The sequence below is a fragment of the Sinocyclocheilus anshuiensis genome, unplaced genomic scaffold (genome assembly GCF_001515605.1).
Source record: "Sinocyclocheilus anshuiensis isolate Anshui unplaced genomic scaffold, SAMN03320099.WGS_v1.1 scaffold328, whole genome shotgun sequence".
NCBI classification, from domain to species: domain Eukaryota; kingdom Metazoa; phylum Chordata; class Actinopteri; order Cypriniformes; family Cyprinidae; genus Sinocyclocheilus; species Sinocyclocheilus anshuiensis.
In genome coordinates, this window is record NW_015558621.1 from 1448280 (window position 1) to 1460012 (window position 11733).

At 36.4% G+C, this 11733-nt stretch overlaps 1 protein-coding gene across 1 annotated transcript in view; it reads right to left on the reverse strand.

The window, feature by feature from the left end:
- LOC107680679 (relaxin receptor 1-like) overlaps positions 1-9628 on the reverse strand; it is a 53924-nt gene extending 44296 nt beyond the window's left edge. Inside the window, exon 1 of the mRNA XM_016476688.1 lies at positions 9436-9628. Within this exon, the coding sequence (XP_016332174.1) occupies positions 9436-9628 (193 nt within the window). The remainder of the gene's footprint in view (positions 1-9435) is intronic.
- Between the last annotated feature and the right edge of the window lie 2105 nt (positions 9629-11733).

Consider the following 11733-nt stretch of genomic DNA (forward strand, 5'->3'; position numbering starts at 1 on the left):
CAGTAGACAGATGTTTTTGACCACTGCATCTTTCGCAGCACATCATCCAAATTAAGAGTTAAACTTTTTGGTTGAAAAGGTCAACGCGCTGCAAATGAAAAAACACATGCAAATAGAAAAAACACCAGCAAATTAAGAAAACATCTTCATCAATTTAACAACACACGCGCTGCAAATTCTCACAACACAAACACAGAAACGCGCTGCAAATACAAAACAAACAAACAAAAACAGAAATGTGCTGCAAATATGCACAGACCACGTCGGAAATGTTTAAGGGAAGCGCGTTTCTTTGTTTGTGTTGTGAATATTTGCAGTGCGTTTCTGCATTAATTTGTGTTGTGAGAATTTGCAGCGCGTTTCTGTATTTATTTGTTTTGTGAGAATTTGCAGCGCTTTTCTGTATTTGGTTGTGTTGTGAGAATTTGCAGCGTGTTTCTGTATTTATTTGTTTTGTGAGAATTTGCAGCGCTTTTCTGTATTTGGTTGTGTTGTGAGAATTTGCAGAGCGTTTCTGTATTTATTTGTGTTGTGAGAATTTGCCGCACGTTTCTGTATTTGGTTGTGTTGTGAGAATTTGCAGAGCATTTCTGTATTTATTTGTGTTGTGAGAATTTGCCGCGCGTTTCTGTATTTGGTTGTGTTGTGAGAATTTGCAGCGCATGTGTTGTCAAATTGATGAAGATGTTTTCTTAATTTGCAGGTGTTTTTTCTATTTGCATGTGTTTTTTTTCATTTGCAGCGCATTGAGCTCTCTCGGCCACCGTAATTAGCACATGTTAGGTCACACGTGTTCTCAAGGCTCCATAGTGAGCTAATTTTAGACTAGACACATATAAATTCAAGTTATAAAAACAATAACAAAAATCTGATTGTCATGCATAACTGACACCATTTTATTATGGGATGCATATTTGGTGTAGCTGGCACTATTGACCAGCATTGGCAGGCAATATAATATTCTTTATGCAGGTGTTTTAGGTTCATTTTTGTAAGATTTTTGGAAGTTAGACAAATCTGTACTTATTTCAGGAAGTATTGATGATAGTGATAAGAATGTATCAGAAAAACAGGTTGTAGTAATAAAAAAAAAGTTGTTGAGGACCAAGGAGGATAGAAGCAATGAGGGAAAAGGGCAGTGATGAAGCATAGGTTCTTGTGGAAGTCAAGCATTTGGGTACATTATTGTATGCCAGTTTGAAAGATCCATACAACAACCAGAGGTCAGGAAAGATGCCAATGTCTATTGGCATTACTATACTGACAGGCAGCGATGCTCCAATGATGACTGCACAAGTCAACATCTACTTACTTGTGGGATGTGTGGGGTACACTGAAAAAGAAGAGTCTTGTTGACTTTCACTTGTGCTATGATAATTGATGTGAAATTCCAAGTTGAAACACAATGTTAAAGTTGTTTAAATGGTTTTGAAACACTAAGACATGGTTTTCAGGCAGTGAAATTCAGACAATTTGCCAAAAATAATTTACCCTAATTGGACAAAGTGAGTTATAAATGACGAAACCCTAAAAAAGGTCAAAAGTCAGATGTAGAAAACAAATTTTGTAAAATTATTTTACTCCTAAATATACGTAAAATATAAAGTAAATAATTTTTTCAAGCTGTGGATTCACAATTAGTCCCATAGAGGGTTAAACTTATCAAAATTGACAGTAAAGACATTTATGACGATATGAAAGATTCCCATTTCAAATATATGCTTTTTTTACTTTCTATTTATCAAAGAATTCTCAAAAATATATATATCAGGGTTTCCACAAAAAAAAATTTATGCAGCACAACACACAATTTATGCATTGCAACTCCAAAACCCCTGCAGATCAACAACACTGATCCTCACCCCAATTAGATAAACAGTGATAAAAAAGAGAGTGTCAGGTTGACACTGGTTGACTTTGAAACATTCATTAATGTTTGCAGTGCCTTTATTTTTCATTCTTTCTACTCATCCGAGCCACTCAGTGTCATATTAAATTTTCTGAATTATAATGAGAGTGTGGAATTCAAGCCAGTCAGATATTTTTCTCTCGCATGCATCTCAGATCTTTAGTCTAAGAAACATTGATGGAGATTACACAAATAGAGATAAAGACAAAAGCTTTTTATACACACACACACACACCTCACCTCAAATGGACTGTTAAATCTGCAATCACTCCAAAAACTTTATAAAATGCAATTATATACAATTTGCACATGCTTATTTGTGCATATACTGCCTATGATATTTAATAGTGACAGCATATAAAACATTAATGTACAACTTAAACACAATCCCATATCATTTACTTTTTCAGTAAATGATGGAGATAATTCGTCTAAACAAATAATAATAATAAAGGCAAACATATTTAATGAAAACCAAATGATTCTGAAAATCAACATCAAAGGATTCTGAAAATTACATCTCTGTACATCTCTGAAGAACACAAGTAAAAGTGTTTACATCTTACCAGCTGTTCATACGTTTGTACTGAACATAATTTATCCAAACATAAAAACATGTATGTGTCTTATAAAATTATACGACATATGAATAATGAATACTAATGAGATCAAGTAGCACATTCTCATCACAATTCATGCAATGTACAGTAAGTAAATTTAAGACAGAAACCTTTTTTTTTTTTTTTACAAAAGCTCAAGCTGCTTAAAAAATGTATCATATCATGTCTAGGCACAGAAAAAAAGCATTAATCTGCTTAGGTAATAATTAATCATCTCTACGTCCCATTAAGCTTGCAAAGAACTTGATATAAACAAAACGTCCTTACTTCTAAGATACAGGCTTTGATACATTTTTTCATCAAAAATATCCAACATTCATAAACAAAGTTCTGGATGACAGGGTCAGCCACTTGTAGAGTCAAAAGAATTTGTAGGTCTTGCTATTTTAAGACAAAAATCTTTGAATGGCCACTGAGCTTATGAAGTCATAATTTATTCATTAAACACTAAATTACTACATTCACCAATTTTAGATAACATATATCTGAACAATGAGAGAGCAGCAGGTGTGGGTCAGGCCTGAAATTACCAGGGAAGCCTCATGGTAAAAACAAGGCTGCCTCTGAAACAATTGATGTTCAGAGCAGAGAGTTTGCACCCTGTGTTACCATCCTGACACCAAAGCCCAACTCAGAAAAAACTGTACTCTTTTTCTCAAAACATTTCAGTTTCTATGACGAGTTGTGATGTCTTTTTCAATGTCACTGGCCCTTTGAATACTGTCTTCTAATAACTCCCCAATCAACAACCCGCTCATTGATCTGATGGCTGTTAGGTCACACATTTCAGTTAATTCATTCATCCATATCTACTTTAATAAAAACAATCACTAAAATACCTGCAAAATGTATGATTATGTTGCTTCAAAAACTATTAATACCGCTTCAAGAGTACTAGATGAGTGAGACATCTTATTTAACTTCCTATGTGTCATTAAGAAGATCTATTTTGAAATATAATGCATTATTCATTCACCCCTCTACTGCACACTCAAGCATACCTGAATAATAATGTGTCTAGTTTTGTAAATGTTTAAGCACTGCATTTGCATATACTTAATTATATCATTTCTATGATGTATTTTTTATCCATGTTGGGCTATGAATATGCAAAACATGCATACTGCATGAAGATATACTACACATTCATATGTAACAAGATGCATACTTCAAAAGTCTCTAAATGAAACAGATGATAGATAGATAGATAGATAGATAGATAGATAGATAGATAGATAGATAGATAGATGATAGAAATTTCCTTACTGCTTTTTCCATAACATTTCAGCACAGAAAATGTACCACATATAGTAAATGCAATCACTTTCCAATCACATGCCTGGGGGGAACTGGTGGGGTATGACTAAGGTAATGGGGTCCGCTGAGAGACAGCTAATCAATTATTAGGTTAGCACATTCATCTTTGTTAGAGTTGCTAGCTTATCACTGCGGTACCTTCACAGACCACCCACAGTCCTTTCACAGACTGGTTGATGCAAATTGCACACAAAACTGGAATGCACTTTTGAATAATTCCAAGCTTCAATGAGACTGTAAACAAAAATGTGTTTAACAGTAACTGGCTTAAAATTATGAGTGTTTGTGAAGAGGAACCTATCACTGGATTTGCAATATTTAGTGGGGAAGTCGTGGCCTAATGGTTAGAGAGTCGGACTTGTAACCCAAAGGTTGCGGGTTCGAGTCTCGTACCGTCAGGGATTGTAGGTGGGGGGAGTGAATGTACAGCGCTCTCTTCCACCTTCAATACCACGACTGAGGTGCCCTTGAGCAAGACACCGAACCCCCAACTGCTCCCCGGGCGCTGCAGCATAAATGGCTGCCCACTGCTCTGGGAGCGTGTTCACGGTGTGTGTGTTCACTGCTGTGTGTGTGCACTTTGGATGGGTTAAATGCAGAGCACTAATTCCAAGTATGGGTCACCATACTTGGCCACGTCACGTCACTAAAGGTCACTAAATTTAGCATAATCCAGGTTGCTAAAAAAAAAACAACATCATGAGTTTATTTCTTTTCATAATGTACACTTCAGTGTAGCACAAATTCTGTCCCATTTAATATAACAATATAATATATTATATTTTTAATATAAAAAGTGATCTCAGATTCTCAAACTAGGCTAATGCAGCCACCCTTGTTTTATTAGTTTTATTCAAAGGTACCTTGGCCAAAAATGTGCAGTTCTGTAATGAAATTGTAATTTAATTATAAATAATGTAATAGGTATGTAATGAATGGACACTAAATCAATGCACAGCGTGGCACCTTATTAACATTGCATTCTGCAATTTCAGAACCAAACAAAATGGATAGGATTTTCATCTTGTGCATAAAACTAAACATAAAAGTTACACATTGAGCATATGAGAATTAATGATAATATGCTCACTGAATGCTTTAACCAATTTATCAGAGACTGAAGTATTTTCAGCAGCTGCCTGGAGTTGCATATCCAACTGTGCATCAAGACCTTGTTGATGGGCTGTTCTTTAAAACTAGAAGGCAATTAATCAATATACTGAGATAATTAATTTTTCATTGTTCCTTGTCATGTAGAAATTAATTGTTACTTGTAATGAGAAACAAAGATTTTTAGATATATTATCAGTGGCGGCTCGTGGGTTTTAAAATAGAGGAGGCACACTAATTGTATTGGTCTGGGATCCCTGCCGATTATTATTAATATATTATTTGCTTAACCACTTTAAAATGGCTTTTTGGTTGCTTTTAGTCAGAAAACGCAAATAAAACGACATACATACAGCAAGATAATATAATTTCACTTACCTGGCCTATCACTTGAAACATCCATCCCTTCTTAACAGTCTGTGTTAAAAGAGAGCTGCCTGTTGCGCCATTTAATACGAGCCGCCACTGCTTTAATAATCGGCAGGGATCCCAGACCAATACAATTAGTGTGCCTCCTCTATTTTAAAACCCACGAGCCGCCACTGCTTGAGGTTCAAAGCATTCATGGCAAAAATGACAAATGGCTTTCTTTGTGGCGTCACCCAGAGTCAAAATGTGCCCATGTCCCTGTCTTTCATCCTCATGAGAGAGTGGATGAGAGAGAGACAGAATGAGATTGACTGCGGGTGGGCCCACATCTCCGCTTTCGTTTTATATAGAGATTAAATTGTTTATCCAAAACTTCATTATCTATCAAATCTCAAAGGCACTTTTTCTTCTCTTCCTAGTTTGAAAAAATACTTTTATCATCTTTCGAGAACTCAAGCACAGTTTATCATTTAGGTCACTTGGCCTTTCATCTATATCCAACTTTTCGCCGAACAGCGAGAGCAAGCGTCTTCATGCCAGGTGCTAAGCCAGGATAATTCATGCCTATCGTTTACAGCGATATCCGACAGTGACCTTTCTGGCCCTGAAATGGCTTTGATAACTCAGTTACAACAAGCGGAATGCGATAAGAAAGGTGGGAGTGGAATCTCAAACGTTCGGAATACCAATCGCGGGGATTTGGAAAAGCATGAGAGGATCTCTCACTTCCTGTCTATCCTGTTCTGCTTGACTCAACACACAGGTCTAAGCAAATGTCTTAAGATATTATGTACACTCTGACATTTCTCTTTGTTCTGACCTTTTACAGTCTGGTGCCGACACAATGGCTTTTAATCTCCTCCCTGTTCTCCATCGAACAAAGGCCGCGAAAAAGAGAAAGACAAGGTGAAACACGATGTCTACCGCTGTAGGGGCCAAATGATGACACTTAAGATTGAGTTTGATACAGTCGCTGTGACAGATGCAGTGAGACAGTTGCCAAACGGCTGGGCACGCACTGTTTCTGACAAGAATGACATTATCAAAACTGCCTACATAACCAATAGGGTCATTGTAACATGTTGGTTAAGTAAATGATTACTGAGGAATCTATGGGAAATTACCACCTCTTCGCAAAGTAAACAGCACTGTGGGTTTTCTCTTGTAAAAAAAAATAAATCATTAGCAATTGTTAACAAGTCAAGGAATGCTATTTGATTTTGAGGTTGGAGGATAATTACAACTTAATTGGTTCTTCATCAGTACTTTGTCAGCAGATACCTTTGAGACTATTAGAAGATAATCCTGTGGAGAAAAAAAAATCAATTGGGGTTTGGGACTGGAGTCTGATGATAAACCAAGCTGTTTAACTACTAGGCTTTCCCTTATTCAGAAAGATGGATGAGATGGTAAATTAAATATGACAATTTGTATAGATGAAAACTGCAGAAATCTTTGTTTCAGTTTGACTGGTTATGTATTATAATCAGTATCCAGAAGTGGAAGCAAAGTCAACTGACATGGTTGTACCTCACAGACATAAAATGAAGAAAAGAGAGAGAGGCGGGGAAAAGGAGCAGAAATAGTCAGAATCCAAAAAGAAGAAACAAAGCACAAGATGCAAACAAAAAAGGGAGAAAATATTGCAAGAATAACAAATACCAGGGAAAAAGCAGAACAGGGACAATACACTGTTATGCAATAGGGTACCTCAAATCTTCTTTCTTTATTGCTGAATACTCTAAATATCTCAGGATGTTTTATTTCAAACAATATTAAAATGGTTGCCTGAACATGATTGCAAAAGTGATATTGCTTATATACAACAGTTCAATAAATAAGCACTTCATGAGTAACCTGCATTTTAGATGCAAAAAAATTGCATTTTAGATTAGCACTAAAAAATAATTCCCACCACTAATAAACTGACTGGAACACTCAACACACACAAGCAGAGTGAAAAACACATGAAACGTCTCAGTGCTGCTGAAGCTGGACTACATGTCTACATTGGGCATCCATTGTATATGCTGTATGCATCACAGCAAATGTTACAAATCCTCAGAAATAGTACAGGGCATGTTTACTGATTATGGGTTCTTACTGCTTTTTACACGTCGCACTGCTCGGGTCCAATGTAGACAGGGTGTTATATCACCACTCTTGGAAGGTTGCTCAATCAATCAGATTAATTGACCAAAAATAAATACATTTATTCTGTCTATGTGTGGTATTAAAAAATCTGTATCATGCACAGAATTTGTTGCAGAGCTTCTGACAAAATGAACGTCTTGTATTGCAGAATGCACGCTCAGCACCGCTGAGAGTTCGCGCAATCGTTAAATCGAAACCGAAAGTAAAACGCGAACGCGCATTCAAAAGTGATTTTAAAGGGGTCATATGATGCGATTTCAAGTTGTCCTTTCTCTTTGGAGTGTTACAAGCTGATTGTGCATAGATAAGATCCCTGAAGTTGCAAAGAGCTACCGTTTTGTTATTAGTTTAAGTATTTGCTATTGACTGTTTAAATGAGGATTTCTGCGCATCGTGTGTGTGTGTGCACACACGAGAGAGAGAGAGAAAGAGAGCGAGAGAGAGCGAGAGAGCGCGAGAGAGAGCGAGAGAGAAAGAGAGAGAGCGAGAGAGAAAGAGAGAGAGAGAAAGAGAGCGAGAGAGAGCACGAAAGAGAGAGAGAGAGAGAGAGAGAGAGAGAGAGAGAGAGAGGGGGGCACATCGCAAACACATACCAGCTTCATCACTGTGTCTGTCACACGACTCTGTTCCCCTTTCGGGCTCTGTCTTTACATTTATTTAATACCCCGCGTTTTGAGAGCAACTCCCTGATGTGCGCAAATTAGGCTACATAACATATCTAGGCTGTTATTAGTATGTAAGCTATAATAGGTTGTGTAGTTGTCTATAGCTCTGTATCATGCTTGAAAAATTTGGTCTCTATTTACACTTTGAATATTGAGAGAGTAGCCTACTTTGATTATGGCTGCACTTATTGTTTGCACTTAATACAACTAAGAAAGAACTGTGTTGTTTATTTTTGGTTATTTATACTGTTTTTATTTCTGTGTTCAATTTGTGAAAAGGAGTTCAGTAAGGAGGTCAGAAGTTCTAGAAGCTCATAATTCATGTACAGTTTTAAGGTCTGAAGAGACTCACATGAAATCATACAGTGTTGTACATGTACATGTTGTATTTTACTGCATATGATAATCCATACTCAGAAAGTAGAACTGAAATTACATTTATTACCAGATGATTAGTTAAAACAATTCAAAATGCACCTGCAGACTATTTTTACAGTCATGTAGCCTATTTGGTCATTGAGAATTTTTTTTAAAATGTGTAAAAATCTCGCCTCTTCTCGTGAACCCAATCTTGTGTCTTGTCTCGTCTCTTGAGTTAAGTGTCGGCGTTAATGATAATCAAACATCAAAAGACTAGGAGAAAATCACTCCCTGCTCTTGACAGAATGGCATTTGTAGCTTTTATAAGAATTTATATAGTGAAAATTGAGCCCTACCATCACATTCACATCTATGCAACCAATAAATAAATTACTACTAGAGCACAAAATTGTTTACAAGAGCACATATTTCTTCATTGATCTAGTCACTTGATTCTGCTCTCAAAATGCACCAGATTTACGCATTTAAATTTAAAATGAACAAAATGTTCTTATGAGGGGCATACCCCCAGAACCCCCTAGAGCAACCAACGTGCACCCACAAAATCCTGTGGGGACACTGGGAATGTAAAGTAAACACTGTAGGATTGGCTATCGCAATGTGAGTGTGTGCATGCCAGTTCACCTTACTATTTGCGTGGACCATGTAATGGCACTAAATACATTTCTCCAGTAAAGCATAATGATTAAGGGGAGCCTCACTCAAAGAGCAGCCTAGGGGCCCCTGACCACCTTAATCCGCCCCTGATCATGCAGTTTAAATATTGGTGTTGCCAGAGTAAAATCGGATTTAGATAAGCAAATCTATGCTCAATACCACTGGCTTACAGTACAAAGAAGAAGAAAAAAAACGTGAAGAATAGCACACAGGGGAAATGACAAGAGACTGACAGGAATGAATCTGAACTAACCACAATTCTCCTCATCTGCCTGATTCCCACAGTCGTCCACGCCATTGCAGTGTAGTAGCTGAGGAAGACAGGTACTGAGGTTTCCACAGGGGAAGTAGCCCAGAGGGCAGTGAGCCCGATCCTCTGATACATTAAACATGGTCAGCACCACTTCAGAAGAGACAAAGACAAAGAGAAGAGAGAAATTGAGCATTATAAATTCAGTCTTAGGTTGCACTGTTACATTGGTCTGTTTCTTGGACTGTGAGGTATAGTACCTTTTTCACAAACATAATAGTATTTTTATTTTAACTATAGTAATTCACAGTGATTTCATTATATATGAATTTTATTTAAATGTTAAACCACGTCAACCTAAAATTGAATTTTTTCTTGTGTTAACTGGTAATATATTATACAGTAAACATAATATACTCCCAGACATTGTGCTGTTTTATAACATTTTCAAAGATACAAAATGAGAGAATAAAATTAAAGGTTCTGTAGGTTCTGTAAAAACAATGTCAGACCTGCATGATGAAGAAAATCTAAAATGCAGATTGAAATATAACTATTTTAAATGAATATCACAAAGCTCTTGTGCTGCAGCTACTTTTTTCTAATGACTGATAAAAAAATCAAAGAAATCTTTTATTATTCTTCACTGAACATTTCATCACAACCTTCTGCATGACTCAAATTACTGCAAGTCATTCTCAAGGCAACCTATAGATCTATGAATAAACAGCCCAACAGAAGTATAGTAGTTGTGTGTCAACATAAAGAATTGCTGTAGTGTAGCAAAAGCTTTGGGGGCAGACGGTGCAGGGCGATTTATCACACAGGAGCTTTTTCACTTTCTTTCTTTTCTGAATGGGAGTAAAGCACTTAGGGTCTAGGTTGATTTATATAACAGAAAGAAATTAAATACGTTTGAAAGTCATCTTATTGAAAAGGTGGCGAAAAGTTTGTAATAAGGTGATACACACAACACTTCAGCATAATAGATGATTCTGCTCAGCATGTGTAATACACTTACTGTAATTTCCTATTCATTTAAACACAAACACATTATGTCTAAAAGATAATTAAGAACTACTACAGTCAATTATTACACTATTAATCTCCATTCACATGCTTATGAGTGGAGGTCAATCATAATGTATATCCAAGACTGTACTGTAAACTGTTCTGTTAATGTTACACTGTTTAGAGCTGGTATAAAAGTGTAAAGCAAGGCACATGGAGGAACATTTTCTTAAATCAGATCCAAAGTAAAATATATTTCATCAAATAAAATCTTTTTTTTTGAAGCGACCTGATATCATAAAAAAATGAGTAAGCTGGGTTTCTAGTTAAACTAATAAAACAAAACTGCCATGATGCAATCTATGAGCAAACCACAAAAAAATGTACATCCTGTTCCATTTGCTCCCTTCACTTCATTTGTTATCCAAGGAGTAAAAATCTATAAATATCTTTCTTGGAGGACCTGCCTCTCATTTCAGCTGTATTGAGTGGTGCTTGGATCGAGACGTTTATCTCGGATAAAGTTTATCTGCTTTTGAGTGCCACTTAGGACAAATCTTAAACCATAAGTACAAATTGGAGAACACAGACAGAAACAATCAATATAAGACATAGCTAAACTATGTTATTATTAGAAGCACTATAAAGTCAATGGAATTCATTATTTGTGAATTTATGATACTAAAGCACTAGATATTGAAATACATATGCATTTGTTTTTGTCTGTCACAGTGGGGACTTTCTGACTTCTATTGTTTTTATAGACCTACTAAATCCAATATATTTCCTATCCCCTAACCTATACCCTCAAACCTAAACTTTTTGCATTTTTTACTTTAATTAAAACATTGTTTTGTATGTTTATCCAGCTGTTTTCCTAGTGGTGACCGATGGCTGGTCCCCTCAATGTAGGCAAAACTTAACACACTCACTTTCACACACAAAACCAATGCTAAGTTAAATTTGTGAATACAATGTGTATAAGAAAGGAAAACAGGATATGGTTTTAGCCCACCTTAAGTTACCTAGAGAGTATTTTGTAGCATCACAGGTGCATTTACAAAATGTCTGCAGAATTTTGGCGCATGCAGCCTAAAATGTACAGTAAGGCTACGTCCACACGAAGCCAGAGCTTTCCCTATACGATCTTTTTTTCCCCTCGTCTCAAGAAATATCTGCGTCCACAGGAAACCACAAAACCGACACAAAACGATGTAGTATACATGCCAGACCAGTATGTGGCGCTGTAATTCAGCCACAGTGATGCACTAAAAACGGAGAAGAAGACTT